We start from the raw sequence: 22,371 nt of genomic DNA on the forward strand, positions 1-22,371 counted from the left end.
AGGGGTGGGAGGGGAGGAGCGTTATGTAGGGCTTAAAAGTAAAGGTGGCCTTCAAGAGGAGGGGGGCTTGGGTGGCCTCGCCGCGAAGTCCTGTGGGAGGTAAATGTAGAAAATGTGGGAATTGGGTTCAGATTATGGAAACTTGCAAGGGGATCAACAGTGAGATGCCAATTTTAGTGGCTGAACAGTCAGCAAGAAAAAGATGTGTCTTGGGCTAATGGTGCCTGTGCTTGAGTACAAGCATGATATTTAGGGTAAGCCTGTGCTCGATCTGTGAGGGACGAGAGGGAGGCTGTGGTGGCTTTGTGTGCAGAAGACATGCAGGTTCCAGTTGTGGGAGGGGATTCTCTCCCTCTGTTCTGCTCTTGTGGAACCCCCACTGCAGTGCTGTGTCCAGCTCTGGGGCTCTCAGTGTAAGAAGGACATGGACCTGCTTGAGTGGGTCCAGAGGAGGCCACGGAGATGAGCAGAGGGCTGGAGCACCTCCCCTGTGAGGACAGGCTGAGAGAGTTGGGGGTGTTCAGCCTGGAGAAGAGAAAGCTCCAGGGAGATCTTATAGCGGCCTTCCAGTACTTAAAGGGGCTACAGGAAAGATGGAGAGAGACTTTATCAGGGAGTGTAGGGATAGGAGAAGGAGTAATGGTTTTGAAGTGAAAGAGGGTAGATTTAGAATCATAGACACAAACCTGTCTATGATTCTGTGACTTTCCAACTTCCCCTGTCCTGCCCATGTGCAGGTGCAGAAGAATCTGGGAAGGAGCACAGTCAGAACAACCCACCCAAACTGGCCAATGAAATATCCCATATCATATAACATCATGTTCAGTGTACAGATGAGGTTTGGCCAGGAAGCTGACTCTCCCACTTCCAGGATTATGCTTTTGGGAACTGCTCTGGGATCGTTAGCTGGGAATGGGATGGGCATTGATCCGTGGGGAGTGGGCAATTCCCCTGTGCATTGCTCATTTTTATTTTCTATTATTTTTATTTTATTTCAGTTATGAAATTGTTTTTATCTCATCCTACGAGTCTAACTACTTGTCTTGCTAACAATTGTCTCCCTCTCTGGGCTGAGGGAGGGTAAGTGAGCGGCGGTGTAGTGTTTGGCTGCTAGCTGGGTTTAAACCATGATATTAAATATGTTGTTTTGAGCCCAGCAGTGTCCTAATGCATCATGATATTCCAAGGAATGAGGCTTTTCCTGACAACCATTTCCATTTTGCATGGTTTTGCAAGTAGGTAGTGTTGCCTCTGATCTTGGAAAAGTTTAAATACCCAGCAAAGCCTATGGCACAAGAACAAATAATTACAAATGCTTTCAAAAAGGGTGGGGGTGGGAAATGTGGGAGATTTGGTAATGTTGGTTTAATAGCTTTGGAAAACTGAATGTGTCTCTATAATTGCTGAATAGATAAAACATAGCAAGGCAAATGCACTGTTGCTTGCCATAGGGGAGCCATACAGCTTCACAGGATGTTCATATTCTCTGATGCCTGTGTGACTGTCTCTCCTTTTGCCTTGAACACTAGCTGTGATGGGACAAGGTTTTTAATGTGTATAGTCACCTTAGTGGGACTCCTGAGAGGCATGTGGCAGTGGATTAATGTTAAATGGTTGATGCTGATAGTGTCCCCAGTCTTTCACCCTGAGACAAGGCTGTTGGACCTGTTTATGAATCAGCTCCTGAGTCACTGCAATTTTCAGTCCAGCTGATTAAGGTAAGCTGGTCTGAATTTGGTTTATTCTAATTACGTTAGTCCACAAGCCTTCATGAGAGAGTGATCCTGATAGCTCCAGGAGTAACAGCAACAGCTTTGACTAATTTTTTTTCACCCTGCTCCTAGGTATCTATCCACAACAGTGCCAATACTGGAGGAAAACTTCAAAAGCCAGATGTTTAGGCAAATCAAACTGATTTTCTATAGCTGTGTATTGTCATACAGATTAACCATACATCAGTTGAGAAAGCAGTTGCCTGTGCTGAAGTTTGTTGTTTCCTATAGTAGTACAAGTTGAAGATGTATTGAAGTTCTCAGGGTCCTGAAGATTGCTGTTGTAGTTGTGCTGACACAGCTGTTGGGCTGGGCTGTGATCCAGGCTTGAACTTTTGATCTACTTCGGTGCTTTTTTGGAAGGAGAGGTCAGAGTGCTTTACTTTCAGAGCTTGTCCAACTGCCTCACCTTGTTCATGGCAGGACCCCGTCATGTGTTGTGGCACCTAGAGATAGCAGGCTGCAGCTTACCAGTGAGAAAAAAAGTGCTTTCAGCATTTATAGAGAGAGATGACTTGACATAAGTGAACATACTCTCTCTGCTGTGAGACCAATGAGTAATAATTTTTTACAAGTGATAAACTGGATCAACAAGATCACAAGTGAGACTGTGATCAAACCCTCCCAGTGTGCCAAGTACCAGTTGTGTGATGGGATAGTGGTTATTGATTTGAATTTGAAATTGCTGTCCACAGGAGGAAGCTTCTAGACTGTTGCTAGTTTTCCCCACTGTGTGATAATTTATTAAATTAAGTTTTTGAGATGGTACTATCAAAATCAAATTTCAGTGAAGGCAAGAGTTTGTATAGGTTAACTGAGTTTGTCTTTACCATATGAAGATGGCTGCAAAACCTTAAATGTGTTTATCTGTAAATAGTACCAAAATTAGGTAATTAAGTTGCCAGCCTTAGAAGGTTGAGGAAAATAAAGGAATATAAACAAAAGATAGCAGAGCAGAATTGTGTACCCTGTGTTTTTCACTTTATTAGAATGTTAGTTACTTATGTGGGAATAAAATCTTTACATTCAGCCAAGTGAAACTGTTGCTTAAGGAAGACACTATGGTTTACACCCTTCCCTGAACTGTGTTGAGTCCTATTTTTAATGACTTCTAGGAGGTGAAGATTCAAGTTCAGTTACTGCTAACATAGCACAGATAACATGGTGCCTGTTCCTTTGTAATTTTTAAGTGTTTTCTGCAGTCAAGTAATTTAATAATTAAAGTTCTGGGTTATTTGAAAATTCTTGAAACTTGTTAAAGAAAATCAGTTCTCAGGCTTTCATCTGTTACTCATCATGTAATGATCAGATGAGAATGACCAATTTCCTTTGAAACCTTTTGCATTTATTCTCATTTATGTTTCTTAGAATATATTGTAAAAAATGTATTTCATCATAGTATGGATACATTCTATTTTGGAATTTCATCTCTACATTATCAAGAGGTTCCTTATATAACTATAACCTGCTCTAATTTAAATAAATATTATTACTTCATTATCTTAGTAATTGCACTTGTCACTGGGGCTGGTCCCTGGGATCTTTTGTGAAGGTGACCTCTAAGGTAATCCTTACAGGCTGAAAGTTAATTCACAGTGAAAAAGGAGTAATGCTTTTGTTTTAGTAATCTGTGTGTTGTTTGTTTTTTCTAGTCAAGTTTTACTGCCTTTGGTGTTCCCAAGGGGTTGCCAGTTTGTTTTCTTATCAACAGTATTTTAAAATCAAGAGCTAAAATATTTAATTTTATAGTTCTCTTTAAAGGGCCAAGTTGCTCTGTTTTTGTTTATTACCTTTAACAAAGCCACACGCAGTTTTTGATGAAGAACAGCCAGTTTCAGGTATGACCTTCCAATAGCTGTAAACAAAGTGTTTTTTTGTGAAAGCTAAACTTTGCAATGGCTTTCCAGGTATGTGGCTTGTGTATGTAAGGTAGAGAGTCATCACAGGTTGTAATGGGACATACAGGATTATAGCAGAGGATTTATGCTCTGCTGCTTAGATAAGCATATGGTATAAAAATGACCAGTTTTGGGGGAGCTGTTCCTATTGCAGGTACAGCATAGTTGTATCCAATCTATGAGGTAAGCTGAATTTTTAACATGGTCTCTAAAGAATGTTGAAGCATTAGAGATATTCAGATATTTTGTAAATTTTGAAGAGAACAATGAAAATGAAGACTCACTGTGTAAAGAAAAATAAAATTTTTTGTTATAGTTCTCTCGAGCTTGATTGACTGAGTGCATGCTTGTGAACATCCCTGGGGAAAAGATGGGTGTTCTTAGTCCCCCTTCAGAATTTTCTAATTGTTTTCAAACACAGGTTTTACAGTGTCAGGTCCTGAAAACATATCTGGGGATCATTAACTCTAGTAAAATTGTATATATGTCGACCAGTTATAAATTTTGAGGAATCCTCCTCTCTAGGTTTGGACTACCATGGTTGCCTTTCAAAACTACTGGCCAAACAGCTCTATTCAAAATCTCAGCGTGAGTTTTGTAGCTAGCATAGTTCAAGGTAGGCGATGTCAGATTGATAAATGCTGTGCCCTGGAAAGAAAGCAGTTATCCTAAATGATGGAAATGGATTCACTCTGGGAAATATTTTTCTGCTTCTGTGGAACAGAATTTTGGAAACATTGTTTTCCCTTGTGTATAGGCATGGAGATGTTAAGCTTGTAATTTAGTTCTTTCATTTGAATTGCTGGTACACTTGTGAAATTAATTACACAGATAAATGTAATCTATCTGCTAGTATAAAATCAGTATTTTTTTGTTCAACACTTTTTGTGCTTGTGAACAGTCAAAACTCAAACCTTGAGGCAGTACCAAGAAGCTATTGGATTTCTTCTGGCCCTGGGAGGTTTTAGTGTTAGTGTCAGTGTTGACACATTACCATTGCAGCACCAGGATTTTCAGTGCTTTCATGCTGTTACCCATTGGCAGCAGTGAGCTAATTTTAATATGGCAGGAAGTTTTTTACATGTTATCTGTGGAGTGTGCTCTGCAGTGTTACCTTACTCAACTTCCTGGTCCTGAAAGGAACATTAGCCTGAACAATGAATAGGCTGGCTTTATAACAGAAAAAAGTTTTGTTTTATTGTATTGAGTGGTACTCTTAATAGCATTACTGCTGCTTCGTTCTTATTTGTTCTAGAGTGGCAAAACAGAGGCTCAATTTTCTGCTTTTGCATCTTAAACACTGGTTTTTGCACTGAAGTGCATTCAGAAGACAACATGTATGTTTCAGTTTTTGCTCTGAATGTTCATTGTGGCTGGGTGCACTTCAGTGCTGTGCACCTCTTTTTCTGTGGATATGTTCCTCTTAATAAAAGTTTATATGGAGTGAGAGGCTGGGAGGAATTGCAGACGTATACCTGAAATGCTCATTCTTTTCAAAAAGAGCTGCTAAGACATGGATGCCTCTGTGAAAGTCCTATTGTAGGAGGCAAGAGAAGGGTCACTTTTGACTTTATATCTGTGTGTTCTGCTTGTCTTTCATTTACAGGAGAGTCTACAAAAGGAAATTTAAGAACAAGCAATTTGCCAAAATATAAAAAAAGTGAAACATGTCTAAAGGTGCCTGCAGCTGTTACTTCTGTTTCTGTGGATCCTGTTAGAAGCACAGGAGATCTGACAGGGGAGCAGGTCAGTAAAGGCATTTTTTTCTTGCTCTTAAGACTGCACATAGTAAAAAAATGGTAGAAAATCATTAGATTGAAAAGTTTTTTAAACAGTTTTAAAATCCTATTATTTTTTCAATCTCTGGCACTTTTTGCCCACTTACATGGTGGCTCGCTGGGCAAAAATTACCTGTCTGAGATTGCTTGCCCATCTAAAAAGAACAAAGACTGTACTAATTTATGTAAGTAATATGTAACTGGGGCTATGTAAAACAGATTATTTCTATGTGTGTATGTGTACAGAGAGAGTGAGTGTAGTTTTGAGTAGCCCCTAATCCATATATTACTAGTGAAACATGCGAAAAGTTGTGTTTCAGTCTATTCAGCTTCATTGCTGTAGACATATCACTTAGAAACAAGACTTGTAAAATTATTTTTAGAGACCTTTTTGCTGTGGCTGTTCATGTTAGCAGGGTAAAATCACTTACTATTTTTGATAGAAGTTAAAAGTTAAAAATGCATCTGAATAGTAAGAGTAACTTTGTCAGCTGACATTATCTTTGGCTCCGCTTTAAATTGTCTGGTCTACTCCTGTGACAATAGGTGATGCTTTTCCTACAGTTTATTGCATTAGAAATTTCAAAGCAGGGGTTTTTCCTTTGGAAGGTGATTCTGTATTGTGATAGGTAATTGTGATATTGAGAAATCTGTTGAGAGATGCCATTTTTCTAACATAATTTGTATAGCACAGTGACTATGCCATTTGAGTACTGTTAAGTCTCTTGCCTAGTAGTCATCCTGAGCAAGCCTGTAAGTCATTACAGTTTGGTATCCTCCCATTTACAGGCAGGATCTAAAACCTGTGACTGAATCACTGTTGTGTTATCATGCAGCTAAATCTTGTTCTTCATCTGGGCTAAGATGTCCTTCTCTGTCTTCTGTGTGCTGAGTAAATGTTGTGTGCCTCACATGTACATTCAAAACTCTGATGTGAACACAGATCATTCAAGTCTCACTGCTTTGACACTGTTATTGTCCTTTGAATACTTCAATGTGACACTCTAATAGCCAGTATTTCAAATCCTTCAGCATGACACTCTAATAACTGGTATTCATTTTTAGGGCCCCTCCTGGACTTGTCCCTTTCCATTTCTCTGTTTATCAGTACTTGCTTTTAGGAGGCTGGTATGTACCTACACTTTGCAAATGATGCAGTTAAGTGACATACAGAGAAATTTCACAAATAGCCCCCATTATGTAGAATCTTTATGTAGAAGCATCTCGTCTTAAGTATCCACAAGCCCACTGCCTCATAGATGCCTTCATATGTCACATTAAAAACTTAAAAATGAAATCTAATTTAAAAAATAAGTGTTGTTTGCATTACTTGTTGTCTAGAGAATTTTTACTTCTATTTCCTTGTGAGAGCTGATGGTGTAGAAATGGTCTTTGGTTTTTTATATAATGCCTAATACCCAAAATCTTAATTGGAGATTCAAATGTGCTTTTATAAAATTGACAATAAAATGTGGTGAAATTTTTTCTCTTTCTTTTTTAACCTTCTGTTTTTTCTCTTACCTTGCCAAATCCTCATGGAAACTGTACTCTTAACTTTGAAGATAAGCTCTGAATTACTTGAAACAAACAGGAAAAAAAACATTTTACTTGTTACAGAAGAAGATTTCACAAAGTTCTTTTGCAAGGAGTTTTCATTGCCAGCACAACTAATTTTCTTCCAAGGTGTTGTGTGCATGTCTAGGGAGAGCTGATCACTTTAATATACTTGTACTGTTGTAACAAGTTACAGTATTGTACTGGTAGGTAGTTCACCATTACGATTTATGAGAATCCTCTTTTGAGGAGAATGGATTGAGTTTTGCTCTAATGTGAATCTTGGCAGAACTTATCTACCTTTTTGTTCGGATAGACTTGAGTATCACAAAGGTGGGTGAGAATTTTGGGGAAGATTTCAAAAAGGTTTTGTTAGCTCTGGAGATTTTTTGGCACTTTTCATAAATCAGTGGTTTGCCATACTGGCCGTGACCAAGTTTCCCCTCTTCCTACTTTCTGTTTGACAGAAGTTGTCTGCTTCTCTCATACAAATTCTTGTCTGCCAAGGTGTGGTTTATAAATTGAGAGAATCTTCCATTTATGTAGTACATTTAATCCAGAAAATATGGAATTATGAAACTGTTCTACTCTCAGCTGTGTAGAAAGAACAGAAATCTGAAAGGAGACTATACAGTCTTGGCCTCTATCTCATTTGTTCTCTTGTTTTGATGTTTTTTTTGTTGCTGTGCATAATTGTAAAGCTTCATTTTGACATTCGTGTTGGTACAAACATGCCTTGGAGTTTTTTTGTGTGCCATCTATCCATACCTGTGGGTGGTACAAAAAAGCATAGAGTAACACTTTTAGATTTTCCTCTTCATCCCACAAATGTTTGTCTGACAGTATGTAGATAGGTTTGGATAATAGCTTGTGGTGCCTTCTGCTAAAATCTCCTTCACTAATGTGATCAAGCTTCTGCTTCTTTTTTGAGTGAAAAATGTAACTTTTAATTTTTCTTAAAGAAGTTTCATCTAACTGCTAAAAAATCCCTGATTTTTCAGACATTTTTAGCGTGGAATATGGAAATCCTTCAACCATATGTTTAGCTGAAGTTAAATTCAGTTAAAGACATTTTCTCTTCATTTGTGTGACTGTAAATAGCATATGTTTGGGAAAGAAACTGCAAAATCAAATGTCCCCTTGCAAAGCCCTGAAGTCTAATTTGCCTTGTGAAACTTCCCCCCCCCCCCGCCAAGTTAAAATAACAGTGTATTGAAGGTTCAGGTGGGTATAACATAAGTCTGTGTAAAATTATGACCTCTTTCAAAAGCAATATAGTCCTTCAATTGTTTCAAATCACTGTTTAGGAAGCAATTAGCTAAGGATGAAAGGGGGCACTTCTCTCTCAGGTGTGTCGATCAGCTGCTGTTACTGCTAATGAGGGGAGATAAACCCAGTGTTTGCTTTGTATGGGCAGAGGTTGTTCTGTGCTGTGTTGTGTTACCTTGGCCAAACTGCAAGGCATTTGGTAACATCTTGTATCTCATGTTAAGTGCCACTTGCCAACATCTTGGACAGAACAGCATAGCTCTTATTGCTGCTTTCAATTTGTGGATCCTTAATTTGTGTTTGTCACTACCACTGAAGAACTGAGTCACCGGTGCCTGAAATTTTTTTGTAAATATAAACAATTTAGAACTGTTTCCTGCTTGGAAACACCCAAAAAAGGTCATGCTAATAATATCAATAATACAAGGGACCATGAGCAACGCGAAGAGCAACATGCCCTCTGGTGGGTATTGGCAACAAATGCTGCAGTTCTCAGTGTGATAAGGGAATGCATGAAAGCAACCGAAGTACTGGTGTATGTTAAAGGTTTGTTTTGAGGAGTTGTAAGTGCGAAGGCAGCAAGTAAGTGGTTAAAAAAGCCCGATAGTGACGTTTTAAAGGGTGTGTACTTTTCTGTGTATTAAAATCACTGAAATAAGGACTTACCATCTACTAAAAATGCATTGCATACCTTTTTTTGCTGGTTTGTATGCTTTGGTTGTAAACACAAAGGCAGAATGTTTTTTTTTTCTTACTCTTTATTAGGATCCTAATATAGTAGAGTTTGGACTTGGTTTTGGATATTGCCGCACTAGATTTCTAAGTCTTGAGAAATCACTGCCCTTTTTCTAATATGAATCAATGAATAGTGTATGTCTTAAAAACTCCCCAACATGTTTAGTATTGAAGCTTGCAGCTTGCATTTGAATTACAAATCTCTTACCAAATTGTGGAAGATTATTTTATTTTATTTCACTGAACCGCACTTACATTTTAAAAAATACGTATTTTATTTCCAGTTGGAATTTGTCTACTTTTCAACTTCTAATAATTAGGTCTTGAAATACTTTTTTAATATCTTATGAAATATTTGTTCTTCTATGAAGAGTACTTTCTAAAATGTTACTTTAAATTTTCAGGTCACTAATGAAGGAGCAATGAAGAGTGCTTCTTTAAAGGATTTGTGTCTTGAGGACAAGAGACGCATTGCAAATTTAATTAAAGAACTTGCCAGGTAAGAATAAGCATCACCTTAAAATGCATTATGTTTAAGGAGAGTCATTCCTCTAATTAACGTCAAGCAATGTAGAACTCCATTATGGAAATGAATATTTGCATAAGGTAATTTTTCTTTTTAGAATAGGTATGAACAGTGAAGCGTCCTGATCGGCTTTTCTTTGCTTCCTGGCACACAATCTCCTAAACAGATCAAAACAAGAGCCAAAATTTTGTGACATACCATAGTTCATCCATATAAACCTAGTCACAGGGCTTGGGTTTTGTTTGCTGTTTGTATTATGTGCTTTAAATAAACACATGTCTTTTGGAAATTACAAACTTAGTTGTTATGAAACTTTGTAGTGCTTATTTGTCAGGAGTAAGCTTTTCTATGGAATGCCTTGTTAAAGGTGGATAGGTGATCTTGTGGCTGAAACATGTTAATCAGTATTTGTCTGTTTGCACAGGTAGAGCAATAGAGTCCAGTGTAATTTTAACTTATCTAGCCAAACTTTCTTTTGCTTTGATTAATTTCTTCAAGTTCTCCCTGTTCTTTGAAAGGAGAGGCAAGTATCTCAGCGTTAGCAACAGTTTTTTTCTAAGTTTCATTCCAGTGCAAGTTGCATTCATGAAGAAAATAGGTTGAATTTGAGTGAGGAGATTTTTCTTCTGTTCTGTGTCCCTAACACTTCAGAATCTCTGAAAATCTGCTTCTTGCATAGGGGCTATAAAAATGAGGAGCACATGGGACTTTGGCAGGCTTTCACACAGCATCAGAGGGGAAAGTCTTGTGAGGTGATTTCAGGTCCTTTGAGCTAAAAGTTAGTGTCCATGCTAAGAATTTATAAAGGCAAAGTTTTTCTAGAACAAAGTGCAGGTTCTCAGGTATTAATGAAATGCTTTTTGCCATAGATTTCATATGTATGTGCAATAGTTGGCAAGCATTACTGTCCTTTTTATATAGGAAAATTTGGGCACAGATATTAAGCTACTTGCTCAAGGTCATGCAATAAGTCTCTGGTGCAGCTAGGAATATTTTCTCTCTGATTATCCTCATCCAGTGGACCATTTTGCCTGCTAATAATTTGTACCAATATAGGATTTCTTACTATACAGTATTTTAGTAATTTCTGAAGTTCTTCATGCTTGCAACTCTATTTTATCCTACCTCGTGTTAGAAAATGTCTAGTTAAGGCTGTCATAAAGAGTAGATTGCTGGGAAGCCTGGTTACAAATTGTCACATGTTGGAGCTATTCGGACACTGTTGCCACTGTTGATTATATAGAGGTATATTCTAATATTAAAAAAGCCTTTTATTACATTGTTCTTCATAATACACTGCTCCCTAGTGAATAGTAGTACACTAACTCATTCGAGCATGGGATTCTTCTTAAATCTCAGATGCTGTGATTTTTCCCTGAGGACAGTTTGATATTTCTGCCTGACATTTCTTCGAAGAAAAATAGAAGGTGCAGCAACATTAATTTTGAAAAGTAAAATTAGTGGAACACTATTATTTTATACTTAGTTCTCTTTTATTTTTAAACCTAATCATATTTTTATTGGATGTAATTAAAAGTCCTTTGCAGAGTAATAGGGAAGTTGAACTTTAATTCCGCTCACCTCGTCACTTTTTTAAAACTCTCCATAATTTTCATCCCTAGTTGTGCAATGATGGAGGGTTTTTACATGCAGTAGAACATTCTTTTGCTATTTCAGAGAAGAAAAAGAACCATCAGAGTGCTGAAAGTTTTCCAGGAAGACTGTCCTTTAGTAAATACTTGGAATAATAAAGATCTCACTTGACCAGAGCTATACTTCACTGTTCCTTATTTTGCTACTATTTATGAATTAAAATGATGGTAGTTGGGGCTAATTCCTACACGTTTATTGCAGGATTATGAACAGAAATAGTTTGGTTAATAACTGTCTGCATGAAGGCAGTTGTAAATTGGTAAAATTCTGTCTGTGTGGAAACAGGTAGCAAAGTATATAACTCCTGGGGCTTGAATTTCAACCATGTCTTGCTTGAGCAGTTCAGGATATTGGTCTTTTCCCTGACTTCTGCAACTGCTGAAGGAGAGCTAACCTACTTTTCTTTCTCCTATTTTTTTCTTCTCTTCCTCCAACTCTCATTCTCAAGGCACTTCTGAATTGTGTGTGCCTATGAAATGTTGCAGTGTCAGATTTTGTCTTGGTGTGAGTAAATTCTAATGCTGTCTATATTATTTTCCTTTCCTTGGGAAAAAAAAAAAATCCAATTTCTGGGCTGTAATACTCTGCTGCTGGGGATTCCAGTGGCTGACATTATGTTAGCTGATAGGGACTTTATGAAATGGAATTTTGAGACAGGGTTGAAAGAAAGGATTCAGCTGTATCCCTTCTAATCCTCCTTTCTAGACTAAATAATCTTAGTTTTTGCTTTGTGCTGCCACTTGTAAATAACCATTATTTTGCCTTTCTTTGAATTTACCTAGTCTGTCTTCCCCCTTAAGGTGACAAGAGAGGCAAACTGGATCCAAAGTTTAAAAGACTCAAATGTTGTAAATTTGAACTTTTAAAAATTGTCAGCAGGTTCTTTCCAAATTTGGTTTTGTAGAGGAATTTCTGAGTAGAATGAGTCATGCCCATGAATGTCAAAGTGCTTTGTGAATAAATGGGAAATTCTCAAGTGTGATCAACCATTATTTCAGACAACCTGCATGGCACCTTTGTGTTTTCAGCAAGGTGCTGCTAGCATGGTGGTGAAAGTGGCACAAAGTTTAGCTCTCCTTAGAAGCAGAGTCCTTTTAAGAGGCAAAAAAGACTTTCTCTGAGCTTTTATTACTGCAGGCTAGTCCTGAAGCAGTCATCAGTTTATGTAATGAAATGAGCAGTGACATGGTGGAGGCAGTGAAAGATTCCTACCCTTCTACTCTGCGTCAGTGTCAGGACACATTACCCTCTTCCAGGAGAGAGCAGTGCAAGGGTCCTCTGGGACCTAGCCAGTTGGCTGTTGAGCATGAAGAGCTTGCTAGACACCATTTGGAGAATGGTTACAAAGTGTTCTGGAGTGAAATATTTTCAGTGATATGCAGATTTTGAGAGCTCTCTGTCTTGGCATTTGGCTGGATGGAGAGGGTTGTAACTTTCTTTGCAGAGAGAGTGACTCTGTGTGTGCTTGCAAGCATTCAATTCACCTCACTCCTTACTGATGTACAGCCATAGTACTGTGACTTTCTGGCTCCTACTATGACATGTACATCATAAATACTTCTTCCCTGACTGCACAGTTCATATATGCCTGTACCGCTCACATAGGCAGTTTACTTTGGAATGAATGAGAGGCATTGACTAAGTGATGTAGAATGGTTCATGAAAGTTTAATTTTTGCTTTTATTGGTGAGAACTGGTATCTAACTACTTTGTATTCTTTTTTCAGATAAGATAAACATAGAGAAAGCTGTCTCTGTTGTCTTTGCAAACAAATCTTCAAAGGCATTTTAGGTAGAAAGGTATCATAATGCCCTTATCCACCCAAAGGTGAGAGTGGTTGCCTTTTTCAAATGAGATTCATGATACTTCTTGGTATCAAATTAGTGTCTTTCTGGCAAAGACCACTCTCATGCCGAGAATGACTTGTACACAGCAGTTAGCAAAACCGCCTTCACACAGCCCTTTGTCCACATTAAGAAAATGCTTCCTGCTTCCTAAGACCTTGGATTCCTAAACCCTTTGTATGGGTGCTGGCAATCTGGGATGCTAGTCTTTTCTACTGGCATTACTTTTTGTAGGCTTTCTGTCCTCATATGAAGATGAACTTTACCAACTAAAATTGAGAATTTTCCAACAAAAGGTGCATATGGGAATCAAAACAGAAGGTTAATTTGATTACAGGACTGGAAAGCTTTTTGAAGGAGGAGAGTGGAACTGTTGTGGAGTGTATATGCTGTTTAGGGTCTTTGAAGGACAACTTCCCTGTGAAAGTCAGTATTACAAATCTGCAGCGTTTGGCCTTTTAGGTTCCCTTCTCTCCTGGGTTACACTACCTCGTATTTAACCAAATTGTTACCCAGCTTTAACTTCAATGTCAAGCTCTTCTTTTTTTTTTTTTTTTTTTTTTTTAGGAGCAATATTGTGCTGCAGTTCTCTTAATTGGTCAGGCAGTGAGACTGTAAATGAGATATCCCTAAGCTTGTCTGGAAATTATTTCTTGTTGATAGGTAAAGCATGCCTAGGATTATTGTATCACCAATCACACTTACCTTCTGTGCTTAAAAAGTCATTTGTAGCTATAAATTCATGCTGTGAGATCCAGTTTTGTATTTTGCAAGTTGCGTATCATAAAATTTATCCATTGTGCAGCAATTTCAATTATGTTTTGAGATTGTTGAGGTTTTTTGTTATTTTAATTTACACATACTGCCCATAATACTTGAGTAAAATGTATCAGGTTTGTGAAGTGTCCTCAGACAAAAAATGCTGCCATTCTCTCTTTCTGCCGTGCTGGTATTAAAAGGCACTTTGTTGCTCAGTTCTTCTTGTTTCATCTTTCTGGAGGGCAACTTTCACTTGAAATACATGATTTCATTTCATGATTTCATTCCATGATTTCTGTGTGTGCTGGGCTCTGCATGATGCCCTTATCCTGGTTCTTTCTCCATTTTTCCTCCCCCTGTGGCCTTGCCTGTTCCAGATACTGTTCTTTGTTTGGAATTTAAAACGCGTGGTTTTCAGGAGCTGTCACTGAAATATTTTCATCTTTGCTAGCTAGTTGGCAGACTAATATCAGGTGAGTGTTCTCGAAAAGATAAATGTTCTCAATGAGTGAGGACTGATCAGTGAAGTTTCCAGTGTCTGTCTCTCGTTTTTGCTTATTTTGTCTTCTGTCTTGCTCAGCCACAATACATTCTTAATGTATTCAGATTTCTCTTGGTAAAAACTCAAATTTTTTTTCTAACATTTTTTAAAAATAGAAAACACTATTTTTAATTTGCCTTTTCAGCTCTTCTTTTGTTTTGTAAAGATCTGTAAGCAGCTTCAGTCAGGAAGAGTTCTCTTGAGCTTTGTCCCTAGTGTCATGTTGATGTGAGTATTATTCTGGCTCTTTCTTGTGCATGCCAGTTTTTCATTAGACAAATAAAACTTTAAGTGTTGTTGACCTGTGCAGTGCTTCAAAAATTCCACCTGGAGAGCATCAATCCTGCTTACTCAGTGGAATCAATCAGTGTCATCAGCAAACTTGTTGATCAATTCCTTTTTCAGAAAGTCAAAACTGATACTAGTATTAGCAATGGACTTGGGAATGAAGTGTAATAATTGGAACTGGTGAATTAGGAATTAATTTGAACACTAAGGCTGATGTCCTAGGAGAGTTTTTTGTCAATATATCTGCATTATGAATTTTTCTTTTCCTACAGAGACTCCTGTAAAATAAAATTAAAATCTTTATTTAGATGCAACTAGGATTACATAAGCTTTGAAGTTTTGAATTTAAAACAAATCTTGAACAAAGATGTTGTATATCTTGACACAAGGTGGGTGAATGTAAACTGCATGCAAGAAAATGTTTCAGACACTTAACAGCAGGAATAGTTCTACTGATTTATCATCTTTGCTCTCAGCTGTCAGACCCCTATTTCGTCCTGGAAACAATGGTAACGGAGCTGGACACCAGTGTGTTGCCCAACGGAAACAGTTGTGCCCTTTGTAGTTGCCGTGCCTTCATTCTTCCACTGCTCTTTTCTGACCACGAGCAGATGAAAAGTGGGTGAAAATCCTTTTGAGGCGCATTATGAGCCTTCTAATATTTCTGTTTGGCATCAATGAAGTCCTTCCTAGTTCTGCTAAAAATCATTTCTTTACTGCCAGAAGGCAACGAAATAAGTATGTTAAAAAAAAATAATCTCACTGAGCTATATATAGGATGTGACATAAATCCAGCATAATCTGATGACGTTCTTGTATTCCTTTTCTCTAATTTCCTTTTGCCACCTCCTGTGAGTAACAGTTTTCTATCTGTCGCCTGCCCTTTATGGGCTATCTCCTGCTTTGTGATATGTAAACACACACCACCACCTTCCTTCTGAGATCACTTACTGTTCTCAGTCATTCACTGTATAAGATATGTGGCACAATATATTTATATATCTGGGAGTATGACAGATTGCTATGATCTGTGTTAAATACAAACAGCACGTGAATGTGATGCAGACTGCTAAAAGCAGCAAATCACAGAATCTAGAGATGGGTAAAACCTGCTAGATGGAGTCTTAATTTCTCTAGTCCTCCTTTCTTACCTTATTTTCTTATACTGTTGTTTGATTCTAAAATTCTTTGGTGCCAGCATGGCCCAGTGTTTCAGTTGTCCTGAAACTTTTTCTAATGCAGCATCACTCTAGCAGCTAGTAAGCAAGCTTCCTTCCTTATTATAGTGCCCTGGAGATGATACTTGGCCTCTCTTTCCCTTCTAATCTTTTTTTTTTTTTCTCCCCTGTCCTGGTTTCTTGTCTGTCTTTCATCTACATGGTCATTGCTGTCTTCACTGTCCTTTTCTAACTGCCTCCTTTTATGCTCTGTTCTCAGTATCTTTTTACCCTAAGAAACAGGAAGCATTCTTTCATCTTTCCTTGTTTATGTGAAAGAAAGGTCATATAATCTGTGGTCAGTTATCTGATTGCACTAGATTCAGAGAAAACAAACTGGTGGGGTTAGATGCAAAATCCTGGGTCTGCAGCCTGTGGCATAGGCACCATAGTTATAACTGCTTCGGTAGCAAGGTTGTATGGTTGATAGTTTCCAAAATTTGTTGCCTGCTTAACTAAGGAGTACACAGGTGTTGAGATGGAACCAGAGTTAATATAGCTGTCCCTTTTCATAGTTTATTTTCTGATGTGTGCACACACCCCCTTTGACAGCCTTTGAATGGAGGCAAAGGGGCCTAGGAGTGAGTTGAACACTGCAGGGGATGGGATGGTAAATGAGACCATGGGCATATGAATCATAGAATGTTTTTATGCTAAATCCATGTCTTTTCTTGTGTAATTTAGAAGCTTTCCAATTAGTAGTTTGTTCCAGCCACTCTGATTTACAGAATTTGATTATATGTTATATGTTATTTTTCTCCCTCCAGGTTTGTAGCAAAAAGGTGTGAGTTTCAGTATTATTAATTTCCAACTTGATGCAGTCTTCTCAAGCTGCTGTGGGAAGGGCTGTAGGTTGATCTTAAAGTTGGGGAGTATTGCCTGTCTGTAGTTCACCCTAGGGGGGAGACCCAATTGTGGTATTAATGGATCTTCTACTGGAATATCAAAACAAAATTTGCCCTCTTAAGTTAAACATCATGATGCCAAATGGATGGCTCAGTCCCTGAATAGAGTTCTCTGTTAATAATGTGAGTCTGATGGGATGAATGGAAGGTTTAGTCTAATGCCTATATATAAATTCTATATTTTCTCCCCACTTTCCTCTTCCTATAGGATTGTTCCACTTAAAGGAAGATAAAATTGAAGTTTTCTGAAAGTTGTACTGCTTTGGTCTCCTGTCACCTGTGTTGTGGCAGCTGTTTCATCATCATAAAAGGCTGAACTTTAAGAGCCTTCAGCAACAGAAATTGCCTAAGTGCAGAGCAGTAATATTTATTAGTCTAAGCTCATTACTTAATATTTTTTTAGAGCTTTTATAGAACCATGATTTCTAAGCCGTGTTTTTTAGTATAGTTACAGGATCATCTGTGCATAATGGTCTTCTTGCCTACGTGATACCAGAATAATTATTTTTACAGCCTGCTCTTGAGGTGCAGAATAAATGATCATTGTAAACCTTTCTCACATTGTCATCTTTTAATCTTGATCTAATTATTTACGCTGAGCAGCAAGATACAGGGTGCCATGGTCCAGACAGAAAGGAAGATTTACTCCTGTGGCTTGATATTTTAAAATCCCCAGAAGAGGACGAAGTGTTTTGTTTGGAGAAGACTAACGAGAAAAATGATTCCTTTCCTGGACTTATATTTGACCAGTAAATGTGAAAGAAGGATTAGTTTATAGATCAAGAACCAGAAAAGTTTTTCAATTTCCTTCCTGTCTCAGCAGCTAAGCTCTCCCATTTGAGTTGTTGGTCTACATGCCCTAGGCTTGTAAGGATCCTGGTGCATCTTCATTATGGCTGCAGGGAATTAGACTGCACAAATCTAATTGTGGGTTGAGGTCCTTACTTAGTTGTTCCATGCTGCCCATTAATGTGCACGTACTCTAGTGAGGCCAGTGTCTTTGAGAAAATAATGTATTGCATAGTCACATGCATCTCCCGGTATAATATAATAAACATTATGAGGAACTAACATGTGTAAGGGTGGAGAGGGTGATACCCATTTACCTGTAAAGCAGAGAAGCTGGAAATCAGGCATTGTGGTTATGGACATATATTTTATTTCTCTCATTCTTTTCAGGATACGTGAAGAAAAGGAGATGACACAAAAACGTCTGGAAACTCTACAGGAGTCATTTGAAAAGAGGATCATAGAGCTAGAAGAACAGAATAAAGTTATCATCAAGGAAGGGGAAGATATCCTTTAAAAATATATGCAGGGGCTCACTGTCTGAAGTAAAAAGTGAACTACAGAGAAATAATTGTTCTAATTTATGGCAGAGAATAAATCTGCATGTGCTGCCATTCAAAAACAATCAGAGAGATGACTTGTCAGCATGTGACACTGGTTCATTTGAGCTTAAAACTGCCATCCAGCTGTTCCTGTGATGTTGTTTTGCTTTGAAATAGTTATTTGTCAACTAAAAATGACAATAAGGAATTTGTGTGTTAAAATATAGTTGTAGATTTATTTTTCTTAATCCTGTTAGGTTGCTGTAATTGAGGTCTAAAACTTGCATGTTATTTCAGTGTTCCATATTCATTCAGAGAAAGACAACTTATACTGAAGGCATTTAAACCGTATATATGTACTAGGAGGTTTAGCTAGTTCAGACTTTTTTTGGTGTAGCTTTTGTTTGTTTGCTTGTTTTTTATATATAAAAGCTGATTCTCTTTTCTTGCAGGCTGTAACTTCCATTTTTGTTAAGCTGCATATATTTAGTTCCAGTCCTGGAATATCACATGCAAAGTCAATGTTGCAGGAATTAAATTTTTCCTTCAGTGTGGTGTGGCAGACCTTTACAAAATCCTCTTGTTCATTTCTTTTCCAAATCTTTGATATAGGTGCTTTCTTGCTTAATCCTTCAGAAGGCTAATGGTTGACTATAGTGGGATATGGGAGCAACAGTGCTGCAACTACAGCAAAAGCAAATAGTATGTGATTCGTCAGGAGCTGTATTTCAAGTAGGGAGAATATTAATGCTGTTTCAAAAAGCACTGATGGAACCTAGCTTACAATACTGTTTTCAGTCCTGAGTTATCCCTTGTTCAAGTAAAATGCGAAGTTAGTGACAGATGTTCTGGAGAAAGGCTACTTAAGATGATAGGGGAGGTAGAGAACCTATTTTCTGAGAAGGGACTAAAGTGTGTGTGTGTGTGTGTGTGTATAGTGATTGGCCATATAGAAGTAGGTTAAGATAGTGGTAAGGTGAATAGGGGGAGAGACGATGCGATGCTGAGACAAAAAGGGACTCTTCAAGCTGTAGGCCAGTGTTGGAACAGAAATAAAGGGAGTTAAACAGTCCACAAACTTTAATATGAAGCTAGAGGACGTTTCTTGAAAATTAGAGCAATCATATTTCACAGTTTAGTGCACTGGAAGGCTTAACAAAAAAGGAGCTTTTTTATGATGGAGCTTGGTAGGCTTATGAAAGGAATTCAGTGATATGTTGTCTCTGTCAGCAGGGGATTGCCCTTGATGACCCAGGTCTCTTGTAGCACAGGGGTACTTACATTATTAGAAGGAATTTGGTCTGTGTGTCCTAAATAATATACACATCAACAAGCTTAGCTGAGCATGGAACAGTTCCTGGAAAGTACTAAATCTGATGTATTTAGGAGCCATCAGATGTGACTACAACTCTTTTACATTAATTTCACTGAAGCCAGTATTTTGTTGTATATTATGTCTTGTGTATTCAATCAGCTCATGAATGTGGGTGGGATGTATGTTCCTGATTAATATTTTTTAATTTATGCACATAAAGCTTTCACTAATTCATCTGAGGTTTATTTGGCTACTGGGAAGTAGGCATGCTTGCTTGGGTTTTGTTTTGTTTTTTTCCTTTACTAGAAATAGATTGCACAAGCATGAATACTTTTTCATAAGTCTGGTAGACATGGCAGAAGGTTAATGCATGCAATTTTACACTTCATAAAACTCTAAAATCTAGAAATCTAAACCAAGGTTATAATTTAAAACAATATAACTTTAACCACTGCAATACTTGCTTATCATATATGAATGATTCAAGATCCTCGATGTATCTCTGACCAGTTAATTTTTAATCTTAAAGCTTGTTGCAGTGAAAAGAAATGGTAGAAATAATTTGCCAAATTTGAATACAGATCCTGGAGTGTAGCAGCTTGAAATTCTTCAAGTTTTCTGAAATACAGAGTTCACTTGCAAATAAAATATCAGGGGTATAATGCCATCACAAAAAACCTTAGTTTGGTACAATCAATTTTACTTACTTTTTTTTTTTCCTTCGCTCACAAAGCTAATTTATTCTTTACAAAATTATTTTATCTAGCCCAGTATTTAAAATTACCCTACACTAATAAATCAGTGCTTCTGATAGAAGTACAGTTATTCAGTGAAGTGTAATTTCAGCTTTGTAAGGGTTTAATTTGAATAGCATGGGGAGTGTATTTTTTTTTCCAGCATTTTGTTGGTGTTTTTCTTACCAAGACTCTTGAAACAATGATATACTTCGTGTGCTTGAAAACTGTAATTTAAAGTAGATTTTTGTCATTTTGTTGTAGTTTTTTTTTTTTTTAAGAAGCTATGTGGACCCATGCATTTAAATTCATTACTGATGAACTATGACAAAAGCTTTTGTGTGTTGAGGGTGGTATTATCTCACTGCAAAACTTTGAGTAATTTACCATTACTGAAAAAGTAGTATCTGTCTGCAGTTAAGGTTACATTTGCTTTGGAATTGCTCAGCGCTCTCAGGGTAGGGAACAGCTACTAAAATTTTGTGCAAACTTAAATGTCAATCCTATCCTTCCATTGCAGTTGAAACTTTGAAATTTGAGTATCTCTTACTAGGGTGTACATTTAATGGAGGACAACCCTGATGAGCATGCTGTGAATCATAAATAATCCAGCCTTTTGTCAGGGTTGCCAAATGCTTATTATCACAAAATTAAGGAATATTGGGGATTTCAAGTTGTTGTCTGGTCGTCTCCTTTTCTCTAAAGCAGTATCACTAGACCTGTCATCTTACAGTTTGGTCAGAAGTAGATATTTTGGCTTAGTGTTCCACAGGGCATTCCCACTTGACACTGACTTCTTTCAAAACAGCCTTGGTCTTAAGTGTTTCAACTAGTTCCAAATCTAGAAGAGGATCAAATCTTACAAACTCTTGTAGCCTTTTTTCTGAAAAGTTGTAGTGCTTCTATTCTTTGGAGATGTGATGCTTAGTGGTGTAAGGTGTGTGTGCTGTGATGACATCTTTTGCTGTTCTTACTAAAATCTGCTCAACTGGGCCAAACTGGAAAATCCAGTAACAGGTGCTTCCATTCTTTGGATCCTTCCACAGTGAAAGCATTTTACAGCTATGAGGATGAGAAAGTGGTGGAAAAAAATAGTCTTCTGAACAGGAAGATAAAGCAGGAGGTAGAGGGGAAAACCTAAGTGGAGGCTGTACTGGGAAAGAGAATTAGAACTCGGCTGGAAGGAAAGACTTGGAAAAGGAGGTTGGGCTGGCCATGGCTGATGTGAAAGAAGCAAAGTATGTGACTGAGTTCAAAAGTATTTGGGATAAGCAGTTAGGATTAAGGAAGAGCCGGGATGGAGGCAGGTGGCCTAGGATCAGTCAAATAGTTGTGAGACCACCTGATAAAAGCAGGGATGTGTCTGTTCAGTGTATTCTGGCACCCTCCAAACTTTGAAACAGAATCTGGGACTAAGGTCATGTGAGAAGGCTCACCATATGTAATTTATCTCAATGTCTTCCTCAGCATCCGTTCTTAGTATTTTTCTTGTCTTTGATTCTGTATTCCCAGATCATGATGGATACATACCAGGTGACTGAACTGTGCTTCTGGTGGCAGTCTGAATTCTGGCATTGCCTTTGGGGTGTTTGACTTGCAACTTCAATGTTCTTATTTTTTGTTTCATTTGCATTTTTGGAATAAGGCATGAACAGTGTGTACCACATTACACTCTTAGGCTACTTGTGTTGCTCCTTCTTCTACATCTGCCAGGAGCTGTTAAGAGAAAAGCTTCTGACTTTTGTTCTGTGTTTTTTGTTGTTGTTGTTGGTTTGGGGTTTTTTTTGTTGTTGTTTGTTTGTTGTTTTTTTTTTTCTGACATCTTTTCAGGCACCTATTAATCTAGGTTCCAAATATGATTTAATTTAAGGAACAGGAAAATATCCTTTATAAGATGCCCCAGTACTGTCATTATAGATGTCTTAGGAAAAAAATTATAATAATGAGATTATTAAGAAACAAATACTACTGTTATTTCAAAGCCCAAAGAAATCATGTTATGGTCTTTAGATTTATTTTTTTTATCACTATTAAGGATTTTTTAATCTAAATTTGATAGTGTTTCATAAATGAAGAAACACAAATGGCCTTAACATTTCTGTTAAGATTGATTGGGGAAGAGGAAACTTTTTTTTTTAAAAAAAAGGTTATTGCATTCTAAGCTATGCTGAAATGAGCATTTTGAAGACAAAGAATAGGGAATAAAGGGAAAGAGTTTTTGTTTTTGTAACTTTAAACTCAACAGCCCTACT

At 37.6% G+C, this 22,371-nt stretch overlaps 1 protein-coding gene across 1 annotated transcript; it reads left to right on the forward strand.

The window, feature by feature from the left end:
- The first annotated feature begins 3,589 nt into the window (after positions 1–3,589).
- On the forward strand, positions 3,590–20,061 carry LOC113489737 (protein hinderin-like). The gene is made up of 3 exons (XM_026865751.1): positions 3,590–3,610; positions 9,411–9,505; positions 17,919–20,061. The coding sequence occupies exons 1-3, from the start codon at positions 3,590–3,592 to the stop codon at positions 18,043–18,045; spliced, it is 243 nt and encodes an 80-aa protein (XP_026721552.1). The 3' UTR covers positions 18,046–20,061.
- Positions 20,062–22,371: the final 2,310 nt, after the last annotated feature.

Source organism: Athene cunicularia (assembly GCF_003259725.1).
Source record: "Athene cunicularia isolate RWA chromosome Z unlocalized genomic scaffold, athCun1 chrZ_part1, whole genome shotgun sequence".
In the NCBI taxonomy this organism is placed as follows: domain Eukaryota; kingdom Metazoa; phylum Chordata; class Aves; order Strigiformes; family Strigidae; genus Athene; species Athene cunicularia.